Source organism: Equus przewalskii, chromosome 5 (assembly GCF_037783145.1).
Source record: "Equus przewalskii isolate Varuska chromosome 5, EquPr2, whole genome shotgun sequence".
Classification (NCBI taxonomy): domain Eukaryota; kingdom Metazoa; phylum Chordata; class Mammalia; order Perissodactyla; family Equidae; genus Equus; species Equus przewalskii.
Window position 1 is genome coordinate 37,421,271 of NC_091835.1, and position 19,637 is coordinate 37,440,907.

Genomic DNA, 19,637 nt, shown 5'->3' on the forward strand with positions numbered 1-19,637 from the left:
GGAAGCAGAAAATTTGGACAGTACAGAGAAGAGTAATGAGAGAATAAGAACCGCTCATAAACCTGTCACCCAGAAATAACCTCTGTAAATACTTGATCCATTTCCTTTTCCCATTTTATATGATTGTTACCAAGTTTTTTTCTTTTTCTTTTTTAGTCTACTAATTTAGGACCACGTTTAGCTTGAGAAAAAGCTAGATGCAGGAGCAACCTAGAAATAAATCAACTGCAGTTCAGTTTTTGCCCAGAGCCTAGGGTAAGGCCGCTTGCTCAGTCATATAGTGTTCAGGCCATTAGCCATACACTGGACTCCATGAGGACCTCCTAATCTGATTGCTGTCATCTCTTTTCTAAGCTAACCCAACAACCTCCTAACTGTTTCCATTCTTTCATTCCTGCTCTCATACTCCAAGCAGCAAACAGGATCTTCTTAACAGATAAATCTGTCTTGTTGCCCTCCTGCTTAAAACTCCTCGGTGATTTACCGTTGCATTTACTGTCCACTTCAAACTCCACTCCAAGCCTTAGCAGAGCTCGTCGTGATCTTCTTACTTTCCATTCCACCTACAGCCTCGATCATTCTCTTCTCACACCCCTACGTATTAGGACATTACTTTTTCCCTTTTAGAACATTCCAGACTCATTCTGACCTCAAGACCTTCAGGCATGCTGCTTTCATTCTTTGTAATGCCTGTCTCTGCCCCTCCATTATCTGACAATCTAGGAAAACATCCTTAACCATATATGAGAAATTGTTCTACTCTTTTATTCTTTATCTGTTTATTCCTTTTGTTATATTAATCAAAACTTAGAACTATTATATTTCTATGTTTTTGTTGGTTGTTTGTTTTAATATCTTACAAGACTATAAGTCTAAAATGGTCAAAGACCACATCTGATTGTCCACCATTAGAACGCCTATTCCCAGAGCATGATTCTTCCTGTAGTCAAGATGCAGCAAGACCTTGTTAAATAAATAAGTGGACCATGAAGGCCGTAACCTCTAGGCCCTTTTTGAAAGTGCTTCATTATAAGGGACATCTTTAAAAGACAAGCTTGAATGGATACTCTCTTTCGTTCGTACTTAAAACTAGTGAGTGAGTGCTTGGATTTTAGGGAAAGCTTAAAGACTGGCATTTCACTTACGTGAAATGGAGTGTGTTAGAAGTGTCATTGGATGAAAGTTGGTTCAAATTCCACCTTTAAAATATATTTTTGGCTTGATCTTTCTATAGTTGCTTAATCTATTTTAGCTGTATTTTCTTCATTCACAAAGTTAAGGTAATAATATCTGCCTTAAAGAATTATTATTCATTTATGCATTCACTAAAACTGTGTTGACCATGTTTGATACATAAAGTAGTATGCTAGGCACAGGGGAATGCAGTGGGGAGCAAGCCTGCTCCCTCTCTAAGAAAATACTTTAACAAAGAATGAAATGAGATGATACATATAAAGCACTTTGTGCAATGTCTTTGTGGAACTGAATTGAATTCTAACTCATATATAACTTACTACATTAGACCTGACACTCTGAAGAACTTTTCTTTTCTGATTATAACCTCCAGCTTCCCAAAATGGTCTTATCGTGTGTGCATTTTCTGATAGCCAAGACTGAAATGGGACTCACTGATTGAGGTGACAGCTCGGCTTCAGGCTTCATGAGCAGTACACTCTGGTCTACTGCACGGAGGGCACACAGGGAGTGAGGAGTGGCTGTGACCTTCAGTGTGGTGTTCGAGGCTGGCAGGTTCCGGGCTGAGGAGAAGCTCAAGTTTACCTGTAAAGAGGATATGATTATAGCAGAAAATTTTCTAATTATTACAATCTCAACATTCTCTTCTACTCCAGGCTAAGACTAGTCCTTTCTACACTTCCTTTCTCTTCATCCACTTTAGAGCAGGATTAAGAGGTGAATCTGCCTAGGGACTACCAGTTAACCATCTCTGGAATAAACTGGAAATCTGGTTCTTGTTAACTCAGGTTTCCCACTCCTTATATAACTGGTGAAATATAAATTGGTTTTGGTCACATTGAAATAGAATCCTGCCTGAGAATGATATACACCTTGCTGTAGTTGACCTATTTCCATGCAGTGCAGTGTTTTTGTGATGAATGTGTGTAGTTTGCCTGGTGCTGTGAAAAATCACACTCCACCTCTGAGACCAGCCAGTTGAAGTCTCCTCCAGTTGGCAGTCTTAATCACTTGACATTCTAAAGCAGTGTAGAATTTATCAGGATCAGGGATTTATTGAGTCTCTTACAAAATTAAACATCTAATATGCATCCTGAGTTGAGAAAATTAGAAAAATGTGAATAAAGAATAAGAACTACGAAATAACAAAAAATTTGTGTGTAATATTTTCAGAGATTTGATTCTGCTTTGAACAGTAGAAATTCATTGGTAAGTAAATCTATTGGTTCCTCATGTTTATGTGAAGATTTTTTGAGTAGAACCTGAGTTTTATTTCATATTGAAATATAAAATAAAATAATTTAGAATTTACTTACTCTAGCAGCATCAGGTAGCTGTCTAGGTTCTTGAACTGCAAGCTGATTTGGATTGGAGTGAAATTTCAGTACATTTAGTTAAATAATATTTGACTTGGATTGCTGAGTTTAAGTATGATAATCCTTCTATGTGGTCTACTGAATTAATGGAACAGTTTGGATTCATGTATCATGAGACATACACGAAAAATAAATAATTAATTGGTTTATCCTCAAGATGGAGTAGTATTCATCTCTATAGTTCAATATATTATGAAAACTGCTTATGGAGAATTCTACTTTAAAGATGTTATTAATTTTAGGAAATTTAAATTCATTAAAATATGTTTGTTAATATCCATATCAAATGAACAAGTGAGTTATTTGAGATTATAATCAACTGAAAATATTTAGTAACCAAGAAATGGATATGTTAGCAAATGTAAAATATTTTGCTGATATGAGAACCAAAAAAGAACTGTAAAGTGTATTTTGAGAGTCTGTACCTATCTATGTTAATCACTATTATCCTCAATGAATAATTATATCCAGTTGAGAATGACAGATAGTTTAAACTGTTACATAGTATTTAATGTCTATACTAAATCCTTTATTTTTAAAGTAAAAAAGTATATGTAGTGAATAAAAAACAGTTTTTCTCTGTCCCAATAAAGATTGCAAAACATATTTAAAGGATATTGGTTTGAAGGAACACACGTGTCAAACTGACCTGGATCCTTCCTCACCTTCCCAGCCCACACCTGACTCTGTTTACTCAGCATCCTGTCAGGATGTCTAACTTCTAGGGTCCTTAATTTTTAACTTTAATAGCTCTCCTTTCTAACTTTTTGCGGTAAATAAAAAATAGTCAACTTTCCTCTAAGTACTGCATAAATCTTCATTACTATATTGCTTAGTTTTTCATTGCTTATCTCTGCTTCTGATCAATGATGCTAAAAGGTATTTGATATGAAATGATTGAATACAATGTCCATGGACTTTTGCTTCTGTGTAGCAGTTTCCAGGTGTGACACAGGAGTTGTCATATGTTTTGCACCAGAGAGAGACCACTGCTGGAAGGAGTAGAGTGTGCTGAAAGCTGTGGCATAACATGGCCATTCAAAGGTTTAACAAACAACTAACTACCTGTGATTACCAATAAGGGCATTGAAGCTCAAAGTGGGAATCTCTTTTAGGTTCATAGGAAACGTACAGAACATCCAAACAGAACAGGAACTATACTCTTGGACCCCTGTCCAGGTTTAATAGCATTCTTTAGTAAGATGGAGTTGACAATTTTTGTCAGAATCCACTGTGTATTTTTCTTATATCATTGTATATTAAAAAAGAATAATCTAAATATGGTTCTCATTGCGGAAATGTTCACTTGCTATAAATGCATATTGTTTTAATCTCCATAAAATCCAAGGTAAAGAGTCCTTCTAGGTATATTTTTAAAAAGATATCTGAAGTCAGCGGATCCTATCTGATTGTTAGTGTTAAGATTACAGCACCAAATTCTGTTGGGACAGTCTTATTTATATTTCAGTAGGCTTCTTATTACAGCTTTATTCTTTGGAAATATAAGAAGATCTCATTTGCAAATATGTTAGATTTTATGCTATAATCATTACTAGAGTGCCGAGGCTATGTTTCTCATAATGGAGTACACACATACCCTTGTTCTGTATTATCAAACAGAATTTAAAGTCACTAGTTACTAATTTCCACAGTAGTACATGGAGGTGTGTCAGAGGAATATTATGGGACAAAATTGACACATTCCTTTGAAGCAGCATTTTCAATAGAAAATTTTGGAAACAAAACATTTCAAAATTAAAACTATTAAAGTTTTATAATGAAATAGATTTTGAATTCCGCAAGAATTTTAAGATAAAACAAGACTTAAACCACCTTGCTTATGGCCACCTGCTTTGAACTACTCCACTAGACCACTCAGGGTATGGCATCAATCTCTGCCATTAGAGGTCTTTGGAGGAAAGTTTTAGGAGCACCACATGGCACTCTTTTAGTGTACATTTGTTATTAGTGCCAATGAGTCGATTAGGACTCATTGAGTTGATTAGGACTCTTAGCAACCCTATGTATAGCAGAGTGAAACCCTGACTGGTCTTTTCATTCTATCTTCTCATCTTCTGGCACTATTATCAGACAATGCTGTGCTGTTAGTCATAGAGTTTTCATGCCCAATTTTTTTCAGAAGTGGGTGGCCAGGTCCTTCTTCCTAGTCTGTCTAGGCTGGAAGCTCCACTTTAACTTGTCCACTGTAGGTGACTTTGCTGGTATTTGAAATACCAGTGGCATAACTTTCAGTATCATAGCAACACACAGCTGCCACAATATGACAACCGACAGATTGTGGTGTGGTTCCCTGAGCTCTGAATCTTAATGACCAGACCACCAGGGCTGGCTTTTAATGTGCATAACCTCCTTATTTTCCATGTTTCAAAAAGGGAGATGAATAAAAGAACTGGGCTTAAGCAAAACACCCACCTTATTGGCAAAACAGTTTTCAATCTCAAGTGTCCCAGTATCTGCAACAATTTCTCCATTAGGTAAAATAGTATAAACAAGCAACTGAGCACTAGGAGCATTGTCTGATTTCACTTGAAAGGAGAAGGAAAATACCCCTTTCACTGGAAAATAAAGAAAGTTGAAGATAATAGATTAGGAAGAGGGAACAGTTCTCAATTTTATAAAGAAGAGGTTCTCAAATTATTTAACTTATTCTCATTTGGAGCATACTGAAGAAAAGACTTGCATTTAAATCACCATGCTTGTGGTAGTGTTCAATAGATATATGCTGAACTAGTGACATTTTTCCTTAAAGATGTAGGTTAAATAGTTCATTTCCTCTGCTTAAATAGGAAAAATATTTAGTGCATGTCTCCATTTTTAAACTTTAAAAAAAGATTTAAGAAGAAAGAATCAAAAGAGAAGAACTTCTAGACATCTTTAATTATCTTTATCTGTGATCTATGATCTATCTAAATCAGCACAAATCGTGTCATATGTATGAGGACAATTCAAATAATGCAGCACAGTCTTTACCTTCAGACCATTTACAGTAGAGCATAGATACAGGTACAAATAGTCACATAAGAAACAAGGTGTGCCTCTGATTTTTGTAAAAGAACTCCATGTACTTGCCTTAGTGTTTGTTTTCAGTGTGAATCACTTAGTGCTTATGTAACGTACCTGCTTAATTTTCTCATAAATGTTCTAAGTTTGATTTTTCTAACATAAAACTCTTTAAAAACTGTAACCTTGCTGTATCTATAGAAGATTTGAGGGCAGCTTGTGGTGAAAATACACAAAAACAGCAGGGTCAAAATAAATTTGAAATGATAATTCTAAAACTATTAGAAGGTGGATTTCTGGAGCAGGGTTAAACATAGGCAGGAATTAATTTCATTAAGAAACTGTAACAAAATGGTTATACATTAGAATGCTAAATTTAGCATTAAGTTTTCTAGAAATCAAAGACAAATGGAAAAACAACCATTTACCTTAGTTATTATCAAATAAAATGAACTATATTTTTTCTTAAAGAGAGAGACACTTCCTTTTCCTCACTCCACCTCTCTAGGTACTCAATCCTATAGGTCTTAGACACTATTACAGGGACTAATTTTGAAGAATTTGCCTTATGAGGCATAAAAACCAATGATTAAATGGAAATTTAGAGTGAATGTTCCATATTTGAATGAATGTATTCAATTTTCTTTAAGCAATAAAAAGCATTTAGTAAGATAGATTTTATATACCTATGAGATTTTTTAGACTTAAGAAGAAGCTATGTTGAGCATGGTTCCAGAGTGGTAGACATCGCATCTTTATCATGGCCTTGGTAATCTCATGCTGATTGAAAAGTGACTAGAAAAAAAAGACACTTTCATCTAAAAGTAGAGTTAGAAGAAATTTCATAAGAGGCTAATCTAAAATTCAAAGAATTACAAATAAATTTATTAAGACTTTGAATACAAACTAAAATTCATGATTAATTATAAAGGTATATTTAAACAACATTTATGTGACTATTTAAAAGAAAAGTTGTAACTGAGTTAGGTGACTAATTGCAAATCAGGTTTTGTTTGGAAGATTCTAAAGCCTCGTAAGGTGGAATGCTTGCTTCATGTTGTGTTGAACTGTTTAAATAAAAAGAGATAAAGGGCAACTAGAGAAATAGACTGAGAAGAGGCTCTTCTTGGCACAGTAGTTTATCTTGAGCAAGATGAGATATTTTTCTGCCTACCAATTTTTCCACTTGCAAAATAAAGACTCTGGACTAATGATCTCTAAGTTCTTCTATTCAGATTTTTAAGGAAGGATGGGATTTGTTCAAAGAGAAGAGCAGAAGAGCACTAAAAATATAATATCTTGAGGGCGTGGACCATGTTTTATTAATGCTTTTATCCAAAACTCCAGTTACAGAGATATATAAAGACAGGAAGATATACTGTCTTCAAATATAGTTCTGATGGGTAAACTTTTTCAAAGTTTAGCTGTCATAAATTGTAAATCCTTCATTTATGAATTAATTTAAAAATATTTATTGTGTACCCACTTTGTACCAGGAACTACTATAAAAAATGATAAAAGACAAACACTTTCCAATCTTTAGAATACATAGTCTTTGTTTTTGGCTGGATATATTGACTTACCTTGGGTTAATAGGCTTTTTGGTCTTTCTAAATATGTCTTGTTAATGAAAATTGCTTTAGTAAAATCATAGCCTATAACTTTTCAAATGAACAGGAAAAAAGGAAGCTACTTATGAGATTTAGCCTGGGGACACATAATAAACAGACCAAATGTACTTATATTTTTTAATTGACCCTTTTCTTGAAGAGTTAATTATTCTTCCTGGGATTACAGAAATCAATAGATATTTATGATTCAAGGAAATTCAGAAGGAAAGTGTGATTTAAGATATAGAAATGCTATGAAGCAACTTGAACTAAGTGACATGTAGAGAACACTTCACTTAAGAGTAGAAGAATACAAATTCTAACATTTTCCAAGATAGACCATATTTTTTTGCCACAAAATATGTCTTAATAAATTTAAAACAGTGATACAATCATAATGGCATTAAATTAGACATGAAAAGCAAAAAAAATTCTGAAGAGTGTCCCAATACTTAGAAACTAAATAACATACTTATGAATTACCCACAGTCCAAAGTAGAAAGCAAAAGAGAAATTTGAAAATATTTTGACCTGAATGCAAATGAAAATATCACATGTAAATATTTGTAGGGTGCAGCTAAAGAAATATTTAGAGAGAAATGCATAGCACTAAACACTTATATTAGGAAAGAAAAAGGCTCAATCAGTGACCTCAGCTTCCACATGAAGAAACTTGGAAAGTGTATATTAGATGCAAAGAAAGCTGAATAAGTGACAAAAATCAGTGGATATCAATGATGTAAAAGTAGAAAAACAATGAGAAAATAAATTCAACCAAAAGCCAGTTGCTGAGAAGATCAATACAATTGATAAAACTCTAGAAAGATTGATCAGGAAATAAAGAGAAAAGACACAGATTATCAGTATCTTGAATGAAAGCAGTACTATCACTATGGATATCACAGACATTAAAAAAGTAAAAGGGGGTGCTGGCCTGGTGGCACAGGGGTTAAGTTCACATGTTATGCTTTGGTGGTCCGGGGTTTGCTGGTTCAGATCCTGGGTGCAGACATGGTACCACTTGGCAAGCTATGCTGTGGCAGGCGTCCCACATATAAAGTAGAGGAAGATGGGCACAGATGTTAGTTCAGGGCCAGTCTTCCTCAAAAAAAAAAAAAAAAAAAGAAAGAAAGAAAGAAAAGGAAGATTGGCAGCAGATGTCAGCTCATGGCTAATCTTCCTCAAAAAAAAAGGTAAAAGGGAATATTATGGACTATTTTATGTTAATAAAGTAGAAAATTTAGAGAAACAAAGTCATGGAATGCCACACACTATCAAAGCTCACTCAAGAAGTAATTGCTAATCTAAACTGCACTTTATCTAGTAAAGAAAATTAATTTGTAACTAAAACCTTCTCATAGAGAAAATTCCATGCCCAGATGTCTGTACTGATGAATTCTACCAAATATTTAAGGGGAAAAAAACCCTACATAAATGAATTCTCTGAGAAAATTGAAGAGGAAGGAATATTTAATTAATTCATTAGACCAACTTTAACCTAATACCAAAACCAGACAAAGAAAAAAATAAAACTATAGACCAATGCCCTTCATAAACATATATAAATTATTAACAAAATTTTAATAAATTGAATCCAACAATATATAAAAGGATAATACATCATAATCAAGTGTGCTTTTATTCCAGGAATGCAAGGTGAGTTTAACACTAAAACTCAGTCAATGTAATTCACTATATTACCAAACTACAAAGGAAAAAAGATCATCATAGATGCAGAATAAAGCTACTAAAAAGAATAAGATATAGAAATAGAGGAAGAAAAATAACTCCAAAGAAGGCATGGACTAAAATCTATTTAAGGAATAAAATAATGATTTTATCATAGTTAGTCATAATTTAATCTAGATGTCCCAAAACGGAAACTGGTGACAAATCTTATGGTTTAGAATTGATGAAACATTTTGTAGTAAATAAAATTTTGTTGTAAAGGGATGTTTAAAAGCATAAAGAAAGTATTTTTAAGTATTGGAAATTTGATAAAAAGCTGGCTGCAAAACATTGTCAAATAAATTACGAAATTATTTTGAAAAGAATTCCTGGAAAAATGACTGGAAAACTACAGATTTTGGTACCTGAAAGTGGGATGTTAGTGTAACAAATACCTAAAAGTGTGGAAGTAGCGTTGGAATTGGGTAACAGGAAAAACATGGAAGAATTTTGAGGGAAAAGGCTTAGATTACTTTAAATAGATTTTTAGTAGAAATATGGATGCTAAAATCTGTGCTAGAGAGGACTCAAAATAAAGTGAGAAGGATGGTAGAGAAAACATGTATCATCTCAGAGAATCTCTAACTTGTTATAAACAGCCTGATGGTAGAAATATGGCCATTAAAGACATTGCTGGTGAGGGCTCAAAGGGAAGTTAGAAATATGTTATGGGAAACTGAAGCAAAGGAGATTCTTGTCACATAGTGGCAGAAAGCTTAGCTGGATTGTGTCTTGCAGTTATGTGGAAAGTAGATCTTGTGGACGGTGATCTTGGATGTGTAGCTGATGAGTTTTCCAAGTAAAGTGTTAAATATTCAGCCTGATTTTTTCTTGCTGCTTATTGTAAAATGTGAAAGAGAAGAGTTAAATTGAGGGAAGAATTGTAGACCTAAAAGGAACGAAGACTTGATAATTTGGGAACCTCTCAGTTTATCTAGATTGCAAAAAGCCCTAACATTAAGACATTCATTGTCAGAAAACTGTGCTCTAGAGAAAAAGGCAGTGCGACTGGACAACTTTTTGATAATATCTCAGAAAAATCAAGAGATCAGAATATTTAGTCACAGAAAAGCTCTTTCAAGAGATTAAGTGTATGACTCATAGATCCCCTGAGTGATCTCAGCAAAAACTGAAAAGGGAGATGGAATTATTCAAGAAAATTTTGTGGAGAAGCTTCCTGTTTAATGGAGTCCCCCTGACACATGGGAGACCTATAAGCTTCTTGAGAAATTTATATCAGTGGAAACACTGTCAGCTTGGATCAAAACAGACAGAGAGAGTATAAAATGAAAAGATTATATTGGACTCATTAAATTCTACAGAGAAGAAGCAAGCTGATAAACTACTCAGCTGAAGACACATGTTATCCTTCATGAGAAAGAAAGGATGATTCTGAGACTGGAGCCTTTAGCTCAGAGGGGAGAGACTTGAACCAAAGAGGATTATTCCCAGGCCCTGAAATCTAATATTGTTTGCCAGCTGCATTTTAAAATTTCTTAGGACTGATAATTCTTTTCAACCTAGAATGGATTATACTCAGGGCCTTATCAACACCTAATTTAAATGATTTAGATAATGATATTTGAGACTTTTGAGTTGATGAGACTTATATGAAATTTTGGACTTAATGCTGTAATGGATTGAGGCCTTTAGGGACATTGAGAGGGGGTGAATGAATTTTGCATGTCAGTGGATGCAAATCTTTGGGGCCAGAGGGAAGTCTATGGTAGGCAGAATAATGACCCTCAAATATATCCAAGTCTTAATCTCAAAAACTTGTGAAAATGTTACTTTCTATAGCAAGAGGGACTTTGCATATATGATTAAGTCAAGCAACTTGAGATGGGAAGACTATCCTGGGTTATCCAAGTGGGCCCAATGTAATCACAATGATTTTTAAAAGAGGGAGACCGGAATGTAAGAGAGAGATTTGAAGATGGTGTGTTGCTGACATTGAAGATAGAAGAAGGGGCCATAAACAAGGAATGAAGGATATCTTTAGAAGCTGGAAAAGGCAAGGAAACAGAAAATCCCCTTGAGCTCCAGAAGGAATGTAGTTCTGCTGACACCTTAATATTAGCCTAGAGAGACCTCTGACCTACAGAACTGTAAGATAATAAATTTGTGTGGTTTTAAGCCAGAAAGCGTGTGATAATCTATTCCAGCAGCAACAAGTAACTAATAGAAAAATATGCACAGTAAAATTTTTCTCTGGTGATCTTCAGAATTTTCAATTATTTTCTGCATTTTAAAAATATTTAGTTATAAAATGAATATATTTTATTTTAGGAATAAAATTTAAAACATAGAAATGCTATAAAAAGAAGAAACAAATCCTAAATGGACTAAAATAAACCTGGTATGCCATCCTTTTTTATCAGCTTCCTCATTTTTGTTTGGTGGAAGAAGGTTGGTGACCATTTCCTCTTGGTGAAAATAACTGTCTTTCTGAAATGTTCAGGATTTAACAATATGAGAGAAAAAATAGGAATTCTGAAAGTACTTACTATCTCCTTGTTTAATGGACAACACGTGGATTCCTGATTGAGAGATGCTTCCTCTTGCTTGGATCTGAAAACAGAAGGAAATATATTAATTATTATTTTAAAGGGTTAAACAAACACATTTATAATATATCAATAAACAATAATCTCACTACTAGAATCCAGAAGTTATTTATTTATTTATTTATTTATTTTGCTGAGGAAGATTCACCTGAGCTCACATCTGTTGCCAATCTTACTCTTTTTGCTTGAAGATGATCATCCCTGACCTAATTTCTATGCCAGTCTTCCTCTATTTTATATGTGGGTTGCCGCCACAGCATGACTGCTGACAAATGATGTAGGTCCATGCCCAAGAACTGACCCTAAGCCACCGAGGTGGAGTGCACTGAACTTAACCACTAGGCCATGGAGTTCCCCCCACGAGAAGCTATTTTTGATCACTAAATTACTCTTCCAATTTTTTCCTATATGTTTACTTATGAATTTTAAATAAAAGAAATTATTTTACTTATTATTTACTATTTATTTTTAATATTAATATTTCAAATTTACATATTCTTTCAACAAATATTTTAAGCATCATTATATGCAAAGCAATATATAGTGAAAGCAGATATAAAATATATGTAAGTACTCTCTATTATTGCTTCTGTTTTTGAAAAACTAAATATATCAACAGACTCTATATGCCAGGCACTCAACTAAATAATTTGGTTTCAAGATTTTATTTAATTTGCACAATAACCCTATCAAGTATGTGTAAATTCTACCTCCAGGATTCAGGTGAGATGACTGATATTTCTCTTTACAAATGAGATTAGGTAAATTATCCAAAGTCATGTAACAGAGAAGCAGTAAAGCTAAGATTCTAACTTACTGTTAATTTTTTTATTTCTTCATGGAATTTTTAAAAATATTATTTATAATTAATGTTCCTCTACAGAATTTCCTACACATAAATTTCTCTTCTTAAAATGACTTACTTGGGTAACTATCAGCTTTGAATATTTTTAATTTAGGGACATAAATAGATATATTGGCCTTATAAGTATCATACCAATTTATTAAATGCCTTTCAATGTACTTTTTCCCTGCAGTTATTTAGAACCACTATAGATGTAAAATGCTACTTCATTGTTTCAATGTTTATCTCTCCAATTAATGTCAAAATTGAGCATTTTCCCAGAAGATTGTTTATAATTTTTCTTTCTCCTTAAATAAGTTCTTGATTTTTATCCTTTGCTTATTTATCTACTGAGTTTTAAGAAAAACAATTCCTTTGACTAAGAAGGCATTTGTCATAGGTTCTTTCTCTCTCACTCAATAATTTTCCATTAGAAAAACAGAGAAAAACAAAAGTTTCAGTGGAGACCAGGGCATAAATAAGAAATTAAAGCATTAATAATTTGTTAAGAAGCAGCTTCTCTTCAAGCACAAAAACAAAAAAAAGTTATATTGATATCTTATAAAAGGCACTACTTAGATAGGAACTCAATCTTTTGGGAGTTTACATAATTAGAAAGAGCTACAGTGGCTTTTGTTCTTACCAAATAATAGAAGGTTAAGTCTTTTTCATCCTGCAGAATCTGCCCATTCAGAATGTAGTGTGCCCGTATCTCCTGGGTTTGCCCACAAGTCATAGTGCCAGCAACAGGTTCAAGGCGAACATAACTCTTGCTTGGGGAGAAAATACGCTTTGCAGTGTGCTGTGCTTGTGTATGAAATTCTGAAAGCCACCAGTGATCAAAACATTGGTTATTCTCTTTGTAAGTGACCTAATGGAAGGAATAAATATCTTAAATATATTGTTATTAAGACATCTCATATATATTGGTCACTTTCTGTCATTTATCGAAGATTTTATATGAACCATGCTTACTTGGTTCCATTATAGGCTACTTTCCCAAATAAAGCATAATCTGTGAATGACTTTCTGTTAAGTTTAAGATTATGTTATATTGATTTAGTAGGTATCACTCACTCACAATCAAGATCAATTCCTTTTTCTTAAAATCCTTATGGCTGTAAATTGTGTAAGGATACCTGAATATTCAGTACAAAATAAAAATAGTGGTACACCAAAGAAGCCAAGTAAAATCTAATTTGTAATAAAATTATAAAAATATTGAACTTTTCAAGGGAACATAAAGGTAACCTAATAAATATCTCCTGAAACTAAATCATCTTGTAAACAGAGTCTACCTAACGTAAAAGTTTTATGACAGAGAATTTTTTATTTCTTATAATTTAGGTCTCCACATTGCTTAATTTCTGTTTTACTGTTTATCACCTTTTCTGTTATCCTTACATCCTTATATCCTTCTCCTTATATACATCCTTAAATTACATGGCCCATATATTCTTAAATTATGTGGCCCCAGTGATCTTTATATTTTTAGTCCCAGATGCTCCTTTCTACTTACTGTAACTGTAATGAAAGAAGATGTGAAGTTGGTGGTATCAATGGAAATGTCCACCAAACCATGCTCATTAGTCGTATAGCTGGAACGGTATCTATTTAAATCCACAGCAACAACTATAGTTTCATTGGGGATTGGCTTATCCTTCTCATCCACTAGAAGAATCTAGAAACATGAAAGTGATAGCTGATTTCAAGTGTCATATAACAATAACATCTTCCACTCTTCGTTGTGTTCACCTCTTGACCTCTTGGCCACTGTCACTTACTGAAGATCTTAGAATCTGAAAATAAGACTTGTTTTCTGGGCTCTAAACTGACTTTTCTTTTTGACATTTCTACCTGGATACCTTATGAACATTCAAGTAAGAATATTCAAAAGTGGACTCATGGTGTTACCTTCCGAAATTTTCTTTATCTCTAGTGTTATCTATCTCAATAAATGGTGCTTCTATCCATCCGTTAGTTTATGCAAGAATAATGAGGGCCTTTTTTCATCATTTTCTCTCTTTCATGGCTATATCTAACCCATTGCCAAGTGCTATCTCTTCCCCTGTTAAACATATTTCTTTCCTATTTACTTCTCTCCAAATCCACTGCTACCAGCCCAGTTAAAACCACAATATTTTTCTCCCATTTGGTTTCCAATAGCTTTCTATTTAGTCTTATGCAATCTACCCTCTTTCTGCTTTATCCTTGCTTCAAACTGGTCTCTCCACAACCTGAGATTATCTGATCATGTTACCCTTCTTAAAACCTGCAGTAACTTCTCAACTACAAATTCTGAACATATCCTAAAAGGTTCTTCAAGATCTGTTCCAGCTTACCTACAACTATTCAGTCATACAGTTATACTTTCTTTCTCAGCCAGCCCTACTGACTCTCTCTTAATTCTTTGTTTTTGAAAACTGTTTCACATCTAGAGCCTTGGCCATTTTTCCACACTTCTTAAATTTCTGGCCAAGTCATACTTATCCTTCAAGTCTTCAGTTGTCTTATGCTCTTCTCTCAACCTTAAATGATCTTGCCCAATCTTGTATATACATTTATTAATTTCTTGCCAATTTGAAATGAAATAGTGGAATAAATTAAGAAAATATAAAATTTACAATATGCTGCTAAAAATAAGGAAATTGCCTATAAACTTTCAATTCAAAGATGAGTTACTACAAAAGAAAATTTAAAATGCCTAGAAATCTTGCATCTCATATGAAAGAAAATTGATATTTACTAAATTGGATATCAGTCCTAAAACTTACCAATATTATTACCAATACTGAGCCTTAAAGCTGAAAAAAAACTTTTTTAAACTATCAAAAATAAGAACATTCAGTTATCTAGGTGAAAGAGTATCTTGCAATTCTTTCTATGGAAAGCAATATTACAAAATCATTGTCTATAAAGAGGCAATCACAGAGTATACAGTCAAGCTACACAGGAAAAATGTATTATAGATGTGATTTAGAAAGTTAATAAAAGTATGCTTTATTTTTCTGGATATTGTGATGGTGTTTACTTTTTAAGTGTTTAATTTGCTATAATTTATTTTCTTACTTTAAATAAATATTCATTTTATAATAAATTTTGGTTTTGTGATACAAAAACTCATTTTCTTAAAAGCCACATCCCCCAATTTACACTTATATTGAAAAGATATTTTACCTGCCCAAAGAAAGGGAGCCCACATCTGTAGTGTGAATCCACTTTTATAAATTTCAGTTTGCTTAAGGTATTTGTGATTTCACATGATCCATGCCCAGTTAATTCCAATCCTGAAAAAGAAGTGAAGTTGAACTGTTCTATGTATTCAACTCACCTTCTACCTCCACCTCATCATAATGGCTTCACTCCATCGTAACAAAATACCATCCAAAATCTCTTCTCTTATTCTTTCCAAAATTTCTCGCACTTAGAAGGTACAAGCAATTTGACATTAGTTTCACTTTCAATATAAAAAATTATTGCTATTAATTCCCTAATTTCTCTGCTTGTTCCACCTATGTTCTTAGTAAGTTCTTCTCATCTCTGTGATCTTGTTCCATCTTTGTTTCTGTCTCTCACATCCCTGTTCTCTCCCTACAACTTTCTGCATACAATGATTATTCATATTGGCCTAAAATATGCTTAAATTTCTATCACAAGCTACTTCTCCAGCAAGACCTCTTTCTTCATTGCATGGCCTATCCGGAGTGTAGCCAACACCTGTTGCTTTTCCATTCAATGAAGTATAATCTGTATTTTGTCTTCATCATCTAAAACACCACTCTATCAAAGTCTAAAATATCCTTTATTTGTTCCCAATATAGTATTCTCATCTCAGACTTCATAAAAACAAACTCTCAGAAGTACTTCATATATAAGTACCACCAAAACCCTTCCAGTGGCTTTGAAGAAATTTACCTTTTAAATTTCCCTCATGTCTCTGACTTCCAATTTTACTACGCTGACTTATTTGATACCATCTCCTTAATGTAAATGTTTCTGTCCTTGGACCCCTCCTTGTCCATCTCTAGCCTCAATCTAACAAGGCTAAATGAGCTCACTTTCAGAATAATTGCATTTACTTTTAGGAAGAGGTAGACATAATGGCGATGGCTCAAAATTTACATTTCTGGTCCGGATTTTGCTATGGCTTCCCTTTTAAATTATCCGCTGAATGAATCAACTTTCACTTTGATATTTCAAGTTATAATTAATTATCTTTGACCCATTCTCATCACCATAGTTCCTTCTCATCTACTCTTTGTTTTGGTTAATGGTATTTCCTTTTCTCGGGTCCCAGAGTTGAAATCTTTGGAGGCATCTTTGAATAATATTCTGATGTATCATATTGTAACACTTTTTCACCTAGCCTATCCTCTTCATGTCTAGTAGAATTACCTTTTAAAAAGATCAATTTATTTAGGTGATTCTCCTCCAATATCTGAAAATATCCAATACTTCATAATAAAGTCTAACCATTTTAGTATATGATTTACTTTTCTATACACCTTCACATCACCCTACATTTTCAGATTCTTCTGAGATTGAACACATTTGTTCTATACTTATCATGCTTTCCCAGTCCATCACTGTCTCTTAAAATATTATCCATTTTATACAAATTGGCTTAAATGCTACTTTATAAAGCTTTCTTTGGCTCTATATTAGAATTAATTATCTTTCTTCATACTCATCTGGCCCTTAGTTTTTATATTTCTTACAGAAATTTTATTATGGTTATACATATCTACATACACATATATACATGTACATATGTACAATATTTTTAGATTTTTAATACCTTGAGGGCAGGGACTGTGTAATTTTCATAGTTCCCAGGAACTGTAAAGTGTTTTACATGGAATGGAAGTTTGATAAATGTTTAATAAATTAATGAATTAATACATATTTTAAAAAATACAAACCTGTTCCCTCTTCTCTGACCTTTGCTTCCACTTGTATTGTCATGTCATATAGTTTTTGTCTCAGTTGAAATATTTTAGTCTTTACGAATTGTGTGAAACAGCCTTCATTGTCTGCCTGAAGAGAAAGGAAGAGAATTCCTGGGTTCTCTGATTTTCTATCAAAAAAGTCAGTTATCAACCTATGTAAATTTTTGTTGGCTATAGAAGAAAATTTTGCAACAGTTGTATCTTTTAAGTGCTTATCCTCTCCTAAGCTCAAAAATAACATAAAATTTCTTCATTAATCATTGAATTACTCATTGCTAACCTTTGCCTTCCCCCATCTGTTCTGAAAGCCTATTCCTTTTTTGCCACATTAAACTTCCTAGAGTTTCCAAATGTGCCACAGTAGTTTTCTTCAATTATTCTATTGAGATCATATTCGTTTATAACATTGTGTAATTTTAGGTGTACGTTATTATATACAAGTTTCTGTGAGGTCTTCATCATGCTCACCACCAATAGTCTAATTTTTGTCTGTCACTATATATATGTGCCCCTTTATCCCTTTCTCCCACCCCAGCAACATCCTTCCGCTCTGGTAACCACTAATCTTTTCTCTTTATACATGTATTTGTTTCTCTTCTATATATGAGTGAATCGTACAGTGTTTGTCTTTCTCTCTCTGGCTGATTTCACTTAACATAACGCCCTCAAAGTCTATCCGTGTTGTTGCAAATGGGACGATTTTGTCTTTTTTTAATATAGTTGAGTAGCATTCCATTGTATATATATACCACATCTTCTTTATCCATTCATCAATCACTGGACACTTAGGTTGCTTCCAGGTCTTGGTTATTGTGAATAATGCTGCAGTGAACATAGGGGAACATAAATCTTTTTGAATTGTCATTTTCATATTCTTTGGATAAATACCCAGTAATGGGATAAGTGGATCATATGGTATTTCTTTTTTAATATTTTGAGAAATCTCCATAGTGTTTTCCACAGTGGCTGCACCAGTTTGCATTCCCACCAGTAGTGTATGAAGGTTCCCTTTCCTCCACATTCTCTCCAACATTTGCTATTTTTTTTCTTGGTAATTAAAGCCATTCTGACAGGTGTAAGGCGATATCTCATTGTAGTTTTGATTTTCATTTCCCTAATAATTAGTGATGTTGAACCTCTATTCATGTTCCTATTGACTATCTGTATATCTTCTTTGGAAAAATGTCTGTTCATATTCTCTGGCCATTTTTTGATCGGTTGTTTGTTTTCTTGTTGTTGAGTTGTATGAGTTCTTTATAGATTTTGGAAATTAACCCCTTGTTGGATACATGATTTACAAATATTTTCTCCCAGTTGGTGTGTTGTCTTTTCATTTTGCTCATGGTTTCCTTTGCCGTGAAGAAGATTTTTAGTCTAAGGAAGTCCCATTTGCTTACTTTTTCTTTTGTTTCCCATGCCTGAGTAGACATAGCTTTGGAAAAGATGCTGCTAAGACCAATGTCAAAGATTATACTATCCATATTTTCTTGTAGGAGATTTATAGTTTCTGGTCTTACACTCAAGTCTTTAATCTATTTTGAGTTAATTTTTGTGTATAGTGTAAGGTAATGATCTAGTTTCATTCTTTAGCTGTCCATAGATGTGTGGTTTTATTTCTGGGCTTTCAATTCTGTTCTATTGATCTGTGCATCTGTTTGTGTGCCATCTTGATTACTATGACTTTGTAGTGTATTTTGAAGTCAGGGATTGTGATGCCTCCAGCTTTGTTCTTTTTTTTCTCAAGATTACTTTGGCTATTCAGGGTCTTTTGTTGTTACAGATAAATTTTAGGATTCTTTGTTCTATTTCTGTGAAGACTGTCACTGGGATTCTGAGTGGGATTGCATTGTATCTGTAGATTGCTTTAGATAATATGGACATTTTAACTATCTAACTATTTAAACATCCAACTGTTTATTCTTCCAATCAATGAGCATAGAATTTCTTTCCATTTTTAATGTCTTCTTTGATTTCTTTCAATAATATCTTATAGTTTTCAGTGTATAGATCTTTTACCTCCTTGCTTAAGTCGATTGTTGGATATTTTATTGTTTTTGTTGTGATTGAAAGTGGGATTGTATTTTTTACTTCTCTTTCTCTTAGTTTGTTATTAGTGTATTAAAATGCAGTTGATTTTTGTATGTTGATTTTGTACCCTGCAACTTTTCTTTGGTTGTTGATTATATCTAATAGTTTTCTGATGGATTCTTTAGGGTTTTCTATATATAGAATCATGTTGCTCACAAACAGTGAGAGTTTTAATCCTTCCTTTCCAATTTAGATCCCTTTTATTTCTTTTTCTCACCTAATTTCTCTGGCCCAAACCTCCAGTAGTATGTCTAATAAGA

General features: G+C 33.4%; 1 protein-coding gene across 2 annotated transcripts in view; it reads right to left on the reverse strand.

Moving 5' to 3' along the window:
* The window catches only part of LOC103561495 (pregnancy zone protein-like), a 53,595-nt gene that overhangs the window by 17,636 nt on the left and 16,322 nt on the right, over positions 1–19,637 (reverse strand). For both annotated transcript variants that reach the window (XM_008536139.2, XM_008536138.2), the window contains exons 9-15: positions 17,263–17,377; positions 15,518–15,627; positions 13,860–14,021; positions 12,984–13,211; positions 11,437–11,500; positions 5,004–5,146; positions 1,630–1,779 (exon numbers count right to left, since the gene is read on the reverse strand). In XM_008536139.2, the coding sequence (XP_008534361.1) occupies positions 1,630–1,779; positions 5,004–5,146; positions 11,437–11,500; positions 12,984–13,211; positions 13,860–14,021; positions 15,518–15,627; positions 17,263–17,377 (972 nt within the window). The remainder of the gene's footprint in view (positions 1–1,629; positions 1,780–5,003; positions 5,147–11,436; positions 11,501–12,983; positions 13,212–13,859; positions 14,022–15,517; positions 15,628–17,262; positions 17,378–19,637) is intronic.